Source organism: Oncorhynchus keta, chromosome 35 (assembly GCF_023373465.1).
Source record: "Oncorhynchus keta strain PuntledgeMale-10-30-2019 chromosome 35, Oket_V2, whole genome shotgun sequence".
In the NCBI taxonomy this organism is placed as follows: domain Eukaryota; kingdom Metazoa; phylum Chordata; class Actinopteri; order Salmoniformes; family Salmonidae; genus Oncorhynchus; species Oncorhynchus keta.
In genome coordinates, this window is record NC_068455.1 from 44,222,978 (window position 1) to 44,240,879 (window position 17,902).

The window sequence follows — 17,902 nt, forward strand, 5'->3', positions numbered from 1 at the left end:
AGGGCCTGTGCTATAGGCTATAGGCCTGTACTGGTCTAGGGTATTCTTATCATGTCATCATTCAGTAAGATTTGAGTTGAAGTGAATTCATTTTAAGTCATCTTCAAACTTTAGCATACTAAAACCACTAAAAGACATATTTTATTTTGTATATTTTTTATATTCTTTCAAAAACAACAAAAACTAAGAAGAGTATCAATACAAAAGGATTGCCATGCTAAAATCATATTACATTACAGGGATATAGATAGAGAATTGAAATGTTGCAAAAACATACAAGTAAACTCAACTGAAAGATTTTGACAGGGGTTGATAAGGTATCAAGTTGTTCAGGCACAGGTCCTTAGGGGAAAAATGTGATGGTTACAATACAACCTAGAAATGTGTACAGTCCTCTATGAAAGAAGGCCACTCAGGTTTTTGTGAAGGCAATACATTTACATTACATTTAAGTCATTTAGCAGACGCTCTTATCCAGAGCGACTTACAATACTCGCCGAAGTGGGAAATGTGTGACTTTGGTTCTAAAAAAAGTCCCTGGTTGGAGAATTCTGGGGTGTGAAACTAACAGGCTACATGCATTATACTATTGGTAGCACTATAATAGCAAACATTATGGTCAGAGAAATACACAGATGTAGGATCTTAATTGATCAGGATAAGGATGCAGGAAATGTTTAACTCGTAGTGTATTTGAGGTTTAAAAAGGGGTTTTAAAGTTTGCTTCCACTTAGAAATGTCACTTGATTTTCCCTTATGCAAAATATATCAACCCCTACAAAAATGTAAATTTATTATAATCCACATAATACTTCACATTCCCTATTGCTGCAGGATTATTTTCCTGCTGTAGCAAACTGGCACAAATTAAGATCCCACATCTGTAATATAGTGAAAAACATATATAATCCAACACAATGGCATCATTCCCATTACTTGAGATCCCTTGGAAGAAATGATAAGTACATGAAAAGCAGCAAGAATGGCAGTCTTTGGAAAAGTTGACAACATGCATGGACGGTATGTCTCCTGAAATGGAAATACATAGCTTTGGATGTTTGTGGAAAATGGGTTATACTATCACTCATATGTCATATTAATTTCTATTTACATAAAATATTTACAGCATAATTAATCAGAATCGCTCTGTTATAAAATATATACTACAGTAAAAAGTCATAAGGGGGTTAAATTGCATTTACAAAGGCAGTGACTGGCATTGGTATAAAGCTCTTGGTCTGAAGTCGGTTCGATGGTTGAACTAATGGTGGGTGTAGCTTGTCTTCTTTGGCCTCATTGGTCTTTGCCATCTTGGGCTAGCCAAGAGTCTCTCACAGAGTAGTGCTTAAAAAGTTGAAATCGGCAGGCAGTTTGATTGGCCACACTTTGCAATGGGGTGGGCCGAACATCAAAAATGTCCGCCCCCTCTCTTCATAACTCCATGAGAGTGACCTGGAACTGACCGCACATGATTTCAGAGATCTCTATGAGGAATGCTGAGTGGTTGCTGTAGTGTTCAATGATGTTGTCATCCATGTTGACGAAAATCCTGCAAAATAAACAGACAAATAACAGATTAATGTCTTGTAGGGGGGAATATGCTATGTAAATTACCAGTTTTCTGCTGTCTGGCTGATACATTTTGTAGTCACGAAACAAGAGTGAGAAGCCTACAATTCCCTCAACACTGCAGACAATTTATCAGGCCAGACTCCTTTTCCCATAGGGCAACCCGTCTTTACGGTAAGTAAAGCTCTGTTGATAATCAAGCGAACTGCCTGCTCACGCTACCCGGAGGGAAGGGACTGATTGAACACTATAAGCGGAATGAGACATAACCTGTTGGCTTCTCCATTCAAACCCCAGGGCAAACTCAACTTCAGTCAAAGTTATTAAAGCCTTTCAGGCAGTGTGACAGAATAACCACACAACATTCTAGGTGACAGTGATCTACTCCATCAAGTCAGCTTCAACAGATTACTTCCTCGGAACATGTTAGTTACATGGGGCGGCAGCGTAGCCTAGTGGTTAGAGCGTTGGACAAAAATTGCTGACCGAAAGGTTGCAAGTTCGAATCCCCGAGCTGACAAATCTGTCGTTCTGCCCCTGAACAGACAGTTAACCCACTGTTCCTAGGCCGTCATTGAAAATAAGAATTTGTTCTTAACTGACTTACCTAGTAAAATAAAAAAAATAAAAAATCTTCATTGGTATGAATGCTTGTGTGAAGACACCTACAACAGGCCTACTTTACTACTAGTGGTAGATCTGAAGCTTATGGAAATGTCACCTATTCAGTAAACAAAGACCTTCGATGTACACTATAAAATTAGAATAGTACAGAATTTTTCCCCAGAGACTATGGTGACATCCAAATATGCATACATATACTTGCATTCTAAATAGAAGGCATTTTAGTTATGCGAAAAGAGTACGTTTTATAGTATGTGAAATGTCTAATGTCTAAAAATGTGAAATGTCTAAAATCGAGTATGTGCAATATGCACAAACAGTTCTGCCATTTTCTGGTTGCTAAAATTCAAATAGTTAATGTGACAAAACAAGCAAGTGTAGAGAATCATTGTACCATCTAAAGTACTGTGAAATATCTATTGTATTTTCAGCTTTTTGAAGCTGGTGTACAAAACCAAATATAAAAGATGCAAAAACTAAACTTAAGAACGGGAACCATAGAAATAGTGCACATAGAACAGATCTACTACTTCTTAGACTTGCTTTCAATGAGAATGACAGATCAATATACCTCACATTTCTATGTGAATTTGATCAGGTTGCCCAAAAAGTTACATATTGCAGATTTAAATGCCAGGATGCTGTACTCATTACTGCTTTTCATCTAGTAGAACTTGCTGCACATTATTAAGGAAGAGAATTGTCTTTCCAGACTTGCATGTGTTTGATAAAGACCTTCGATAATGAAATAAGCGGACGCACTGTGACCAAAAGAACGAATGGCGGGAATCAATTGCACACTAGATGACAGGTTCTCAGGATGGGTGAGCCTAGTATGTTGATATTTGTTGATAACTGCATTCGTTTTTACTAAACAGTATGTTCTAAATAGTATGTAGTAGAATTAGTACATAGGACATTTTAGTAAGTATTTGGCAAGACCGATTTCGGACACAGCCTTTGGCGCAAACATTGAAAACAAAATGGCCACCATTATTTAATTTCATAGTTGACATACTGCCAATAGGGAGACCAGCTCTTTTTCAAAGGCTAGTCCTATTTAATGTCAACCACCTGGACTCCACATTGTTGCTCAATAAGGTGCCACCCTCTTTTCACTCTCTGAAGTAAATAGACCAGAACACTTCTTGGTGTAGCTATGGGATGGTTAGATCAGATTAGAGGAACATAAATACTGTAAAGTAAAAGAATAGGGTGACGCATCCAGCCTAGTTTTAAAATCTTTCCATCCTGTGTTTTTTGGAAGAGCTGCAATTATCACATTCCAGGAGACAGAGCTAGCTAGCTCACCTAGCCGGTCTGTCAACTTTAGTTGCCTTCCTTACTGAGGAAAGACCAAAATTCAAGCAAGATTCAACTTAGATTCAACCTACCAAGATATGTAACTTTCAAAATACAGAAATCATCCCGTATGATGCATTTTGCAGCATTATACAGGGATGATTTCAGTATTTTGAAAGTTATATGCTGCATGACCAAAAGTATGCTCGTCGAACATCTCATTCCAAAATTATAGGCATTAATATGGAGTTGGTCCCCCTTTGCTGCTATAACAGCCTCCATTCTTCTGGGAAGGCTGTCCACTAGATGTTGGAACATTGCTGCGGGGACTTGCTTCCATTCAACCACAAGAGCATCATTGAGGTCGGGATGTTGGGCTATTAGGTCTGGCTCGGAGTCGGTGTTCCAATTCATCCCAAAGGTGTTCGATGGGGTTGAGGTCAGGGTTCTGTGCAGGCCAGTCAAGTTCTTCCACACCAGTCTCGACAAACCATTTCTCTATGGATCTCACTTTGTGCAAGGGGGTCATTGTCATGCTGAAACAGGAAAGCGATTTCCTCAAACTGTTGCCAAAGTTGAAAGCACAAAATCATCTAGAATGTCATTGTATGCTGTAGCATTACGATTTCCTTTCACTGGAACTAAGCCCAAACATTGAAAAACAGCCCCAGACGATTATTCCTCCTCCACCAAACTTTACAGTTGGCACTATGCAGTCGGGCAGGTAGCGTTCTCCTGGCATCCGCCAAACCCATATTCGTCCTTCAGACTGCCAGATGCTGAAGCCTGATTTATCCCTCTAGAGAGCGCGTTTCCACTGCTCCAGAGTCTAATGGTCGCAAGCTTTACACCACTCAAGCCGACACGTGGCTTTACGCATGGTGATCTTATGGAAACCCATTTCATGAAGCTCCCGAAGAACAGTTCTTGTGCTGATGTCACTTCCAGAGGCAGTTGGGAACTTGGTACTGAGGTGTTGCACCAAGGACAGACGATTTTTACGCGCTTCAGCACTCGGCAGTCCCGTACTGTGAGCTTGTGCGGCCTACCAATTCACGGCTGAAACGTTGTTGCTCTTAGACGTTTCCACTTCCCAATAACAGCACTTACAGTTGACCGAGGAAGCTCTAGCAGGGCAGAAATTTGATTAACTGACTTGTTGGAAATGTGGCATCCTATGACGGTGCCACATTGAAAGTCACTGAGCTCTTCAGTAAGGCCATTTTACTGCCAATATTTGTCTATGGAGATTGTATGGCTGTGTGCTCGATTGTATACACCTGTCAGCAACAGGTGTGGCTGAAAAAGCCAAATCCACTAATTTGAAGGGGTGTCCACATACTTTTGCATGTATAGTGCATCTTGAAAGTAAAACGTTTCAACAATAGACTAATTATTTTTGGGAGGAGTTTTCCTTGAATCAAATCCAAACAATTTCCCTAATTTTCCTATCTTGCTAATGTTACATGCTAATACTATTGGTAATTATGTAGCATAGCTAATGCTAACACTTATTCCTCCTGATGTAAACCCCCCCCCCCCAAAATAAAATAAAAACACAGATCAATGCAGGGCCTTGGTTTAAAAAGTAACTTACCCTTTTTTGCATTTCTTGTAGATGTTCCCAATGGTCTCCTGTTGCATGGCGTACTTTTCAGAAATCTGAGAAAGGAACAAACGAAAGATGAGTGTCACGGTCTCAACTCCCACGGTATCTTCTCCTGGTTGCTGGATGAGATGCTTGGAGCATGACAACAAGGTTGGGTAAGGAAGGAACAAGTATCATGAGTGTACTACCTACCGCTTGTCTTAGGCCTTTCAGGGTTGGGCTGCTGAGCATGAGAGCATCGAACACTTCCTCTGACTCGGTTCTCACGTACAGGAGTACTGCAAAAACAAGGTAACAGAATACTTCAGGTTGTGTGTGCCAGACAAGGACCACAGCAGGGCTTTGCTTTGCATATTGACCACTTATTCTTTGCCTCATACTATATGTATTGTCTGTACAACAGGTTTGGGTTTGAGCCAATTCCATTTCAATACAGGAAGTACATTACTTTCAATTCAGAAATTCTTCTTTACCTCGCTGCTGCTCCTCGCATTTGGCCTGCTTGCTTGGTGGTGGGCTACCATTGCTTTGTTCCAGTCGATTAGGGTAAAGTCTCTTCAGTGAGCTCTTTTCAACCTCCTCCAGTGTTGTGGGGGGTGCCTACACGGAGAAATAGGAGATATGTAAAACGATTAGGTCCAACTCCTCCGTAGAATATTATTGCTTCATTTCCCATCCCCAGTCATTGCATGGTTGTAACAGTCATGAGTATGAATGTTATTGTCACGAATCTGTCGATACGCACATGAATGGTGACGCAGATGCAGACAGATAAAAGGTTCCAGACAAGACGTTTGTCTGACGTTCAGAGATGTTTGTCTCACAACCGGTCAGCGAGTCACATTGTATATAATAGAACAGAACATTTCCAGACTCTTTCACGAGTCATGTTGATGTCGCTCCCCTCTAAAGAAGCTGACCTTTTCTAAGAAAGTTATCGAAGACATTTTCTTTGAGCGATGGAATGATTTACGATACTCAAGTCTTGAAACCCCCACCCCCCCCCTCCAAAATGCAAGGTACCCCCTTTCACCTTTAGCCTGAATTAGGTCACATCTCTACCTTGCTTTCCTCTCTTAAAGCTGTGAAGATGTATATAATCTACGTACTGTCTAATAAGTGTGTGTTCATTAACACTAGGGAAGTAATGCTGGAAAGGGGCTGGCATGCAGACCTTACTAGGCATACTGAGCACATACACACTCTCCTTCCCCACTCTCTAAAGCTCAGACTGTGGGAACTAAAGGCCTGTCAGGACAGCAGCCCTTCCACCTCCACTGGCTTGTGTCAACAACACTGAAAAGGGGGACTTGTGTGTGTGTGTGCGTCTTTGTCTAAGCCCCCGCAGGTTAATCCGTGTTTCAGTCACACTTGAGTAGAGTTTCGAGTCGAGGAAACTGAACGACCCACCAATTAGATTGTCTGATCTCGGCGTCTGTCTCTCCTCACTCTCCCATCCCAACCCACTTTTCCCACAACATTTTTTTTCCCACACTATCCCCCCCTCTGTGTGCCGTCAGCCTGGAGCTACAGTCCAGGGATAGCAGGGAACATGACTCAACTCACTCTTGTGGTGGTGAACTCCAAGATCCCTCAATCCCAGAAAGAGAGAGAGAGAGAAAGGAGAAGACAGGAAAATAAAGGGGGAGTGGATAAGGGATGGGGGGAGGGAACCTACCAGGCCGCATCGCTGCATGTTGGAGAGGTGCATCTCTGGGATGAAGAGGACAGGGTTGGTGACGTGGTCCTCCAGGGTCTTGAAGAAGGTGCTGCCACTTCCCATTGAGCTGGACACTACTGACTTGTTGGCTGAGGAGGCAGAGGAGAACACTGGTTTAGAATTGGCGTTACAGACTGGCCTAAGGTATAAAGGACTGGTTTACCCGGTGCTCTTTAGTCTATGAGTAAGGTTTACCTGAGTGTCGGAAACTGGCTCTATGATATTGTAATGCACCACTAGTTATTCTCTTTCAGAAAGAGTTGGATGCTATTCATACAAAATGGGGCTAAATCCCCAAATTCAAAAAAAAAATTAGAAACCCATGAGGTGTTAAATTACAATCACAGACTTAAAATACAGGATGTATTTCTTGCTTGGGTTGGTGTCTTGCTCCACTGCTGATCTAGTCAGAGTACATTTTCATTCACGCAATGGAGTTGAATTGGACTTGGGAAGGCCAAGCTTCACGATAAAAACAAACTGATGAAAGATACCCAAACTATAATTAAATTCCTTATTTGCATGTTCTGGCACACAACATGATGTATAGGTGGATTATTTTGTTGGTGGATGTAGTAGGCTGTCATTATATTAGTAATAAGAGCCTGAGGTAGACTTACTGTTGTTGCTTGAGTCAATGATTGTCTTGACCCTCCTCTTGCTCCTTTTCCTCTCTTCATCCCTCATCTTCCTCTCTGCACCCTGAGGAAAAAGACAGACGGTCAAAGCTCAACTCTGACACTTTTACTCCTCATTTAACAAATGAGTCAGCCGTACAACAGGTGCATTTCTTTAAAAACAAACAACAACAAAACACACAAAAGAAAATGTCTGTCATGGATGAGCATAGCTAGCACAGTGGAGAGAGATCTTCACTGACCTTATCGCAGAAGATTTTGACCTGGCAGGCTGCTCTGTGGATAAGGCGGTTGGTGCCGCTGCTGAAGTCATATGTGTCGATCTGGAGGTTGAGAGGAAGCCCCTTCACTCCCTTCTGAGAGGAGAAGTCTGTGCTCAGAGAGTTAATGCCAATGTACACCTGGAGGAGAGAGAAGAAGAGGGTTACACAGGATGTCAGACAACAGTTGAATTGGAACTTTCTAGAACAGTTTTGCTGCCCTGTAGCACTTTCCTGTCGTCAAATGACCTAGTGGCCTCATGGGTGAAATGTTATTCATAATGAATGAACATTATTTTTTAAAAGCCGCAGAAAATACGGTGTATCGATGTCAAACGGTTTTGCTATATTTCAGTCTTCTCTGTTGTGTGTAAAGTGTAATATTGGGATGCAAACTCAAAATTGAATACATTTCAACTCTATATCTGACATGGTACAGTTTTCTTTTTTTGTAGGCCCAGAACCATGTGTGAGAGGTGTATATTTTGTTTCACTGTAGATTTGTTTAAGACTACCAAGAAACACTCTGTGACCCTGATTTAGCCCACTGCCGTAAAAGGTTAAAGGTCCTTGCACAGCTATTGGAACCTTTAAAATCATTAAACCATTTTTTAAAAATGAACCTTCATTTAACTAAGCAAGTCAGTTAAGAACAAATTCTTATTTACAGTGACGGCCTACCAAAAGGTAAAAAGTCATCTGTGGGGACGGGGGCTAGGATTAAAAATAAAATAAATAAAATATAGGACAAAACACACGTCACGACAAGAGACAACAACATAGCAAGGCAGTGACACATGACAACACAGCATGGTAGCAACACAACATAACAACAACATGGTAGCAACACAATATGGTAGCAGCACAAAACATGGTACAGACAAAATTGGGCACAAACAACAGCACAAAGGGCAAGAAGCTAGAGACAACAATATGTCACACAAAGCAGCCACAACTGTCAGTAAGAGTGTCCATGATTGAGTCTATGAATGAAGAGATTAAGATAAAACTGTCCAGTTTGAGTGTTTGTTACAGCTCGTTCCAGTCGCTAGCTGCAGCGAAGGAGCGACCCAGGGATGTGTGTGCTTTGGGGACCTTTAACAGAATGTGACTGGCAGAACGGGTGTTGTATGTGGAGGATGAGGGCTGCAGTAGATATCTCAGATAGGGGGGAGTGAGGCCTAAAATGTAAATAAGCATCAACCGGTGGGCCTTGCAACGGGTATACAGAGATAACCAGTTTACAGAGGAGTATAGAGTGCAGCGATGTTTCCTATAAGGAACATTGGTGGCGTTGGCACAATTCGTTTTTTTTTTTTTACCAAACAAACACTAGAAGTCTATGGACACATGGTGTAATGACACCTTTATTGGATTGTAAATACCCTCCAATGTGGACAAATGTACAGAGGTACAGTATAGCAGAAAAGTCTAGAATGTTTCCACACTGGTTGGGTCTTGGTAAGATTTTAGGATATGAGAGGCATTGATTTGAACATACTATTGTGAGGGGCCAGGAGTGGAAAGGGATGGTTGTGACAACAAGTGCCTTCCGTGTTTATTAAAAGGAGTTTCTCTCTCATTCCTTCCAACCCGTCCTTTCCCTTCTCTTTCTCATTCTCATTCCCTCTCCCGCAGTGAGTTTTATTGCCCCACCCTTATGCCCTGGGGGGCAGTGAGCAGATTGCAGTAAGCGCTCTCGACGTGACGCTCTTCCCTTGCACCGGGGCAGCCGCATGCCAGGGATTCCTCCCCTCCCAACCCTCAGCGCTCCTTCATCGCCCCATTTCAGCTCAATGGGTAGCGTGGCTAGGTACATAATAGGGGTGCGCCAAGCGTTACGACATCATCTGTGTGAGTGCCAGTGTGTGCGTTTTCCACTGTTGCTCCAGTTTCCTCGCTGCTTTTACCTTAGCTTCCTCATTGGGGTTCCAGATGAAGGACAAAGCGTTGAAGGCCACCTCTTCCACGTGGCTGATGCCACTGAATACCTCTTTGTAGTCAGCTAGAAGATCAATAGAAAGATATTGATTTAGTTCAGAGAAATTTCTGGAACCATTGGAATTGTTATTGTCTTTCATTGAAGTGGTTATCTGCTCAGAATAGATACAGGCTTTACAAAAAGCAACAAAAACAACATGCAAAAATCTTCCAGTCAGTGGCATTTGTTGTTGTAGACGTTGACCTATGGCATGTATCCATGACATTCTTCAGAGAAGACAACGGGGAAAGCCTTGTAACTGTCTGTTTCTGTACTATACATGTGTTTGTGTGTAGACGGTCAAAGTTGCGGTGCCATACCGATGTCAATGACTCTCTGCTTAACGGTCGGCTGCCGTGCATGCCAGTGATTCCAGCACCTCAGCTGAATCTCTGCACTCTTGTCGTTCTCAAACACCGCCATGACCACCGTCTGGAGAAAGAGAGGCACAAACAAAGAGAGAGAAAATAGGGAAAGAGGGAAAGACCGAGAGAGAGAGAGAGAGCGAGAGCCATCAGACAAGGTACATTTTGTGTAGGTTATACATCTTTGTTGGTGCATCGTCGACTTTGAGAAAGGCACAACTGGGCACGATTTATTCAGACATCAGGCCCTGTTATCATAATTCAAAATCCTCAATTCTCTCCTGGTATTGTCACCAACTATTAGCAGGGCTTGTGTGTGCTCTCTTTTTACTTGACAAAAGAGAGGGTTGTCACCCAGGTCGTTGGCACCACACCTCTCCCCCTGTTCTCCTTCTGACTTAGTCACAAAGAACTTGGGCCTGACTAACTGGCTGACATGCATTGGGTTTGGCCCCGCCAGACGAAATATGCAATGGCCCAAGTACTGTGCCTGGCGGAACTCCAAACCCGAAATCACTCATCACAGAAAGAGAGAAAAAGGTTTCCCACCCCAATTCACCACGACTTGTTTCAGACAGTCAACAATGTTGAACCTAGATATATATATTTTCTTCTGTCAGGAGATTCCTAAGGAACATACTTTCACTGGGGTTGTGTCAGACAGAACATCCTATGGATAGAGGAAATGTTCCTGGGTGATGTCATCAAAGCTCGACTCACCTTGACTTTGTTGGGGATCAGACTGGCTGAGCTGTCCACCCCCTGAAGGGAGATGGGGTAGAACTGGCCCTTGTTGAGGTAAACCATGGGCAGCTCGGACGACTTGTGCTGCATGGCTTGAGGGGCTCCCAGAATGAACTGGAAAGTGTTCCTGGAGACAGAAAAGAACAGAGAAGAATGTTAGTGCACAGCATTATGCTTTGCTATTGGAATTCTACCCCCCATTGCCCCCGATACTAGGCGTACAATAGTTCAGTGTTCAAGCTGACGTGATGACTTTGAAGTCATCACACAGGTGTCATAATTTGATCTGATTCTCGGGGGGCAAATAGCTACCTGTATCTCTCTGGAGGGGATTTGCTGTAAGAGTCCGAGTAAACTGGGCTGTGCTGCTCGGCAAAGGGATCGCTGTAGGGTAGAGTCTGCTTCAGGGCGACACAAGACAAAATGTGAGAAGAGGGAATATGAAAAGGACAAAAAGAAAGAGAGAGATGGAGGGAGGGAGGGTAACTAGAAGTGAAGGGGAAGATGAGACATTGCCAGAGATGAAAATGTACAAAGGACAACACCAGTTGTGATTTAGACAAAAAAAACAAGATGGCTACTCTTGTTGGTGCTTGTAAGCTTACCTCAGTGGTGGCCTCAGGGAAGGCTGTCTCTGTGGGCCACTTCTGGGAGAGCAAGGAGTCGAAGATGTTGTTTATGACCTGCTTGTGGTAGGTGTCGGCACTGGGAGTGAGAGGGAGAGGGTTTTGGGGGACAGAGGGGGGACAGAGGGATGACAGCTTGCTGTTCAGCTCCAGTGCCTCCTGGGGATGGTTGGAGGAAATGTTCTCGGACAGCAGCTTCATAATGTTTGCTGGCGTCTCCAGGGAGACCAGCTCGGGGGAGGAGCCAATCATAGTCCTGGATTGGGGGAAGGGGGAGGAGTTTAGATACAGGACCAACCCAATTCGCCACCCCTTCGATTGACACTCAATGAAATCAATGGGGTTGTTTGACAAATAGTACTCTCGCGCAAAACACTGATTGTCAAAAGTACTTCCTTCCTTCGAATAAACTCCAGCTCTTTTATACAGTAGCAGATACACAGCACACATGCACACAATTACAGACTGTAAAAATAGGCGGCAAAGTCCATAAAACATGAATAAAGCCAGTTTAGTTCTCAGAGTCCACTAAGCACACAATGCTACTGAAAGTGAACTAAACAGAGCTGGGCAGGAACTGTTTACAGCCTAATCCTGGAATGTTTTCTCTCTTTCTATAAGTTTCTCTGTGGGACTGACGGGTGTGTTTGACGGGACAACAGCGTGCCCCACCGATGGCCATTTTTCAACCCAGACAAAAGAGAGGGTGAGAGAGCTGCAGAGCTGGGGCTGCTTCTCCTCCTTTGTGAGTCAGAGTGTTGTTCGGGGGAGGGAGGAGAATGATGAGAAGGAGGTGTACCACGGCCCATAATCCCTTGGGGCTCTGTTTGACATGGGGATTAGCCACCAGCTCACCCAACTCTAACCTCACCAAAGCCCTGCCCTGCCTCTACCGCTTGACTCCATGTCAATGGGCTTGACTTCATGACATGGGAACTCCTAATACCACCCGGCAACCACTTAAAATCCCTTTACCCCCTTATCTGTGCCATAAGCACACCCCTCTAGTGCCTCTCTCCCTAGATTGACAGGTGGCTCTCTCAATCAAGTCCATACTCTTGGTAGTGTTAATAATTGCTCAGAAGTCAATCTTACCTCTCTGATGGCTTGTACATACTACTGCCTCGGCTGCATGCAACCATCTTCTGCTCTTTGGGTGTCTGTGAAAGTGAAACAACAACCGTGAGTACTGATACAGCACAATATCTATACACAGGACTCAAAGTTGAACAGGTGGTATAACACACAGACACACAGTTACCTTGCACTGGTCGTATGCGAGTAGGCCGTCTGTGTAGGCCCAGGAGTCCATGCTGTAGTTATTGTAGCGCTGGTAGTTGAAGCTCTCGTTCTGAAGGACCAGTCCCAGAGTCCTGCAGCAAACAGGCCAGGAGAAACATCACATGAATAAACTTACATTATAGTTTTATTACAGGTCAAAATGGTAGGCTTCCCATTCAGAATGTGGCATTACAGTGAAGGATTTAGTTATTAAATTCCTCTTCTTTTTTTAAATAATACAATAATATATTAGAAAGGCAACAATGAGCATGTTTTGGCCATAGAAGTGCCTCTTTACTGGTGTATTAGAAATGCAAGGGCTTTATGGTGTGATCATCTGCATGCTAATAACAACCTTAAGCACTGCACATACCTGCCTCTGGAGGGTTTCGATTGCAAAACCACAGATCTTAATCATATTTGGCTGCAAGTGTCAGAGAAGTTCAACATGCCAGGGGCCAAGAGCTCATGTACACACAAACATGCCTTGTAATGACCTCAAAATGATCAAGTTACCTCAGAACTGTATGGTGTTTGTTTTTTCAGGAAAGAAAGAAACAACTTTTTTGATTTGAGCCTTTCCCTTCCTAGGAACATATAACGATTTCTAAAGTAAACATTTACGGACCGGAGCGCTCACCTGGGAGTCCCTGGGTTTCAATATTGCCAAAAGGCCAGAAACAAAACAAGGGATTTGGGGGAAGGATGAGTTACTCCTCAGACCAGGATAAACAGAGAGAAAAGTAGGATTTGTTTTGGGAATTTCCTGGCTACTGGGAATGGGAATAAGCCTTCTCCTGTAAAGTGGTCCTGAAATGGCCAGCATGCAGTGCACAGTGCAGATTTACCTATGGGCTACCACATCATGTGCTAACAACAGAGGAAGACTCCAGGCATTGACAGCCGACTATGTTTGATTAGGAGAGAGGGAGAATGGCAAGAAAAATACCTAAGATGTTACGATTACAACCCAAACTCTTAATGACTGTCACAATAAGGTATATTAGCATCAAGTAAGACTGTGTGATCACCTATACGTCTTATATAAATTCCATTCAACTGTTTACTAAAATGCTTCATCTCAAAACTGCAACCCACCACTGTTCTAAGACACAGCTGTCTCTCCCTGTACGCTCACTCACCTCAGTACACTATAACACCACAATATCTCATTAGCTACTCTCCTTTCCCTAAATAATGCTCAATACAGATGTTACAATAGAGAATCCCGGTCTAGAGTTTCACTACTACACTGTTATGTAATTCAACTCATTACACATTGTCATTAACCAGCCCCTCTAACACATTCGGGGGATACCCGTTTCTCTCTCCCCCATTGTGTGTTGTACCCCCTGGGTTAGTGTCAACACGGCTTATGGACAGGCCAGTTTAAATCATGAGCCGGCTTAAATTCACAACATAGCGGGGAGAGAGAGAATGTCAAATATAAAATGGAGAAACCTGACACACACTTTTCTAAAAACACACCTTTCACATGGGGGTCTCATTACACAATGTAAAGAGAGAAAGAGAAGGGGGGCCCGAGTGCCTGATTTCTCACCCTCTCTCTGGAAGTCTAAGTGGCTCAAACTACTGTACAACAGAAGATGAATGAACAAGTCAACGCTTGCATAATTTTCTATTCTGGCCCTCGGCAGAAAAGTTTAGATGAAAATTATAAGAGGGGAGAATGTTGCAGAATCAACAGCAGTTTCAGCCAAAGGCCTTACATCTGTCATTCTAACCAACCAATACACTTGACTATATGACTGGTTGCATTTCACCTTGGAAGTTAAACCACAAGACAAGTCAGATTGGGGCCAGATGAAAAACTAACTCCACTACATCTCCCCCTCTCTTGGGGACTATCTGAAATTAAAATGTGGATGGTTTTTAAAATTAAACGACAAAAAAAAAAAAAAAAAAAAAAAGAGGTCATGCTCATGGGCCCCCCAACTCCCTCATCAGGAAATGGAGTCAACATGAGAATCGATGACTGCACCATCCACTCCAACTCCACAGTCAGGAACCTCAGTGTTTTATTCAACCCCACATCCTGGAACATCACAAACATCAGACTTCTTCCAACTCAAGAACCTCTCACGACCCCTCTCTCACTGACCCCAACCTTCATACACACTTTTTTAGATTTTTTTATCACACTTGGATTCCTGCCACGCCATTCTCTACAGGCTCCCCGCCAAAACACGGGACAGACTTCAACATATCAAAATTCCGCTGCACGGGACCTCACACAAAACCAAACCTTGGGACCACATCGCCCTCAACAAATTGCTCATGCTCACCTACAAAGCACTTAATGGACTGGCGCCCACATACCTTACTGACCTCCTGCACCCCTACACTACCACCTGTTCACTGCGCTCCTCTGACACTGGTCTTGTCACCATCCGTCATGCCAGTCTCCGCTCCATGGAAGACTGGGCTTTTAGCAGTGCAACTCTGGAAGTCCCTCCCTCTCCATGTCAGAACCTCGCAATGCATACATAAATTCAAGTCCACACTAAAAGACACAGCTCTTCACACATCCTCTATCTAGTTCACTTTCTGTCATCATGTTTAGTGTTCTCCCTGGTTAGTCTGTCCTCCTGTTTAGTGTTCTCCCTGGTTACTCTGTCATCATGTTTCGTGTTCTCCCTGGTTCGTCTGTCATCCTGTTTAGTGTTCTCCCTGGTTAGTCTGTCATCCTGTTTAGTGTTCTCCCTGGTTAGTCTGTCATCCTGTTTAGTGTTCTCCCTGGTTAGTCTGTCATCATGTTTCGTGTTCTCCCTGGTTCGTCTGTCATCCTGTTTAGTGTTCTCCCTGGTTAGTCTGTCATCCTGTTTAGTGTTCTCCCAGGTTAGTCTGTCATCCTGTTTAGTGTTCTCCATGGTTAGTCTGTCCTCCTGTTTAGTGTTCTCCCTGGTTAGTCTGTCATCCTGTTTAGTGTTCTCCATGGTTAGTCTGTCATCCTGTTTAGTGTTCTCCCTGGTTAGTCTGTCATCCTGTTTAGTGTTCTCCCTGGTTAGTCTGTCCTCCTGTTTAGTGTTCTCCCTGGTTAGTCTGTCATCATGTTTAGTGTTCTCCCTGGTTAGTCTGTCATCCTGTTTAGTGTTCTCCCTGGTTAGTCTGTCCTCCTGTTTAGTGTTCTCCCTGGTTAGTCTGTCCTCCTGTTTAGTGTTCTCCCTGGTTAGTCTGTCATCATGTTTAGTGTTCTCCCTGGTTAGTCTGTCCTCCTGTTTAGTGTTCTCCCTGGTTACTCTGTCATCATGTTTCGTGTTCTCCCTGGTTCGTCTGTCATCCTGTTTAGTGTTCTCCCAGGTTAGTCTGTCATCCTGTTTAGTGTTCTCCATGGTTAGTCTGTCCTCCTGTTTAGTGTTCTCCCTGGTTAGTCTGTCATCCTGTTTAGTGTTCTCCCTGGTTAGTCTGTCATCCTGTTTATTGTTCTCCCTGGTTAGTCTGTCATCCTGTTTAGTGTTCTCCCTGGTTAGTCTGTCCTCCTGTTTAGTGTTCTCCCTGGTTAGTCTGTCATCATGTTTAGTGTTCTTTTATATACTTACGTATTTTAACGTGGGATTTTAACTATTTTTATCCGGCTGATTTTCTTGTGTATATAAAGTGACTTTGGGTTTTGTTAAAAGCGTTTAAATAAAATGAATTATTACAAGTCCAAACACATTTCCCTTAAATAACACATTCTAGCATGAAACTCCAACTCCAACCCCATGAAACATAGCATGTCACAGAAACAATTGTCAACTTACTCAATCTCTTTGGTCATGACTCCTTTCCAAGACAGTAGATCTCAGGCTTCTTTAGGTAAAGTCTCCTCTAGTGTGTTTGTGTGTTCTTGTGAAAGGCTGTCAGTCAGTCTTAGCAGAGAGAAGCAGACTTGTCCCGCTGAGTGAGCTTGTTTGATTCCTGTCCACATTGGCTCCCAACATTTATTTCATGCCGACAGGTAGCTTTTCTCACTCACTCCTGATTGGCCGAGGGCTCTGGAGACAGGTGCCTGATAGGACAGGTGTAGATGGGTTAACTGTTTCAGTGCTGGTGAGAAACCAGGCGTGAGTGGTGGGTACTTAGCAGGACAATGCTGGGCAGAGTTTCACGCATCTCATTGAGAGTTAAAGAAAATAGTGAGATTGGCTTCTCCAAGGTGTGAATGGCTTCTTATTTAGAGTGGTAAACCAAATAGTTTTTGCAGGAACTAGGCTTTAAAATGGTAACGTTAATTCAGTATCATTACTTTCTCTCTCTGAGTCTACGGTGTTGTGAAATTTCAACTGGTGGTTTTGGTGCCCTTGTGTTTGTAATTATCACTTGCAAAACTATTTGATGGGAGTAGTTGGGAGTAGTGGTTCAATACTTTATATTTGGTTAGGATTTGTAAGGATGTGTTACATTGCATATTGAATTATCCACAAGAGGCACATGATAAACATTAGAATATGTTCCCTATAAAGAAGCTCCTTTTCATGTGCTGAGTGAATTTCTGCAATAGTTTAGAAAAAACATTTGCTGATTTACATTTTTTACAATTAGGTTATGATTTTTTTCTGGTTTGAATTTTGCATTTCAATAAACCGGAAATACGTATTATTTCAAATCTGGAAAGAAATCCGAGTTGAGAGTTCATAACTCTCAAAAGCATTACATCTTTACTTGGCCAGGTCGCAATTGTCAATGAGAACTTGTTCTCAACTTGCCTACCTGGTTAAATAAAGGTGAAATAAATCAAAATAAAAAATATTTCACATATAAAAGGAAATATCACAAACATCACAAACAGTACCAGTCAAAAGTTTCTACATTGTAGAATAATAGTGACGACATCAAAACTATGAAATAACACATATGGAATCATGTAGTAACCAAAAAATGGTGGCTACATTGAAGAATCAAAAATCAAAAATATATTTAGATTTGTTTAACACTTTTTTGATTAATACATGTTTCCATGTGTGTTATTTCATAGTTTTGATGTCTTCACTATTATTCTACAATGTAGAAAACAGTAAAAATAAATAAAGAAAAAGCCCTTGAATGTGTACGTGTCCAAAATTTTGACTGGTACTGTATATTATTGTATTTTGAATGTAGTTTATTTCTTTAGGCTTATTACCATGTGATTACAGAGGAAACTAAATGACAGATGAATAGGAAAGGGGGGTCAGCCCATC

The 17,902-nt window shown here is 42.6% G+C and overlaps 1 protein-coding gene across 2 annotated transcripts; it reads right to left on the bottom strand.

Annotated features, from left to right (window-relative positions):
* Positions 1 to 139: 139 nt before the first annotated feature.
* Positions 140 to 16,648, bottom strand: grhl3 (grainyhead-like transcription factor 3). 2 transcript variants are annotated; one of them, XM_035752716.2, is made up of 15 exons: positions 16,484 to 16,648; positions 12,700 to 12,811; positions 12,534 to 12,598; positions 11,418 to 11,694; positions 11,125 to 11,210; positions 10,789 to 10,939; positions 10,024 to 10,135; positions 9,633 to 9,727; positions 7,705 to 7,863; positions 7,445 to 7,526; positions 6,783 to 6,913; positions 5,578 to 5,704; positions 5,297 to 5,382; positions 5,093 to 5,157; positions 140 to 1,549 (listed from the first exon to the last, which is right to left on the bottom strand). In XM_035752716.2, the coding sequence occupies exons 1-15, from the start codon at positions 16,498 to 16,500 to the stop codon at positions 1,432 to 1,434; spliced, it is 1,683 nt and encodes a 560-aa protein (XP_035608609.1). In that variant the 5' UTR covers positions 16,501 to 16,648; the 3' UTR covers positions 140 to 1,431. The 2 variants fall into 2 exon arrangements, with proteins under 2 accessions (XP_035608609.1, XP_035608608.1); XM_035752715.2 differs by having other exon boundaries at positions 11,125 to 11,213.
* Between the last annotated feature and the right edge of the window lie 1,254 nt (positions 16,649 to 17,902).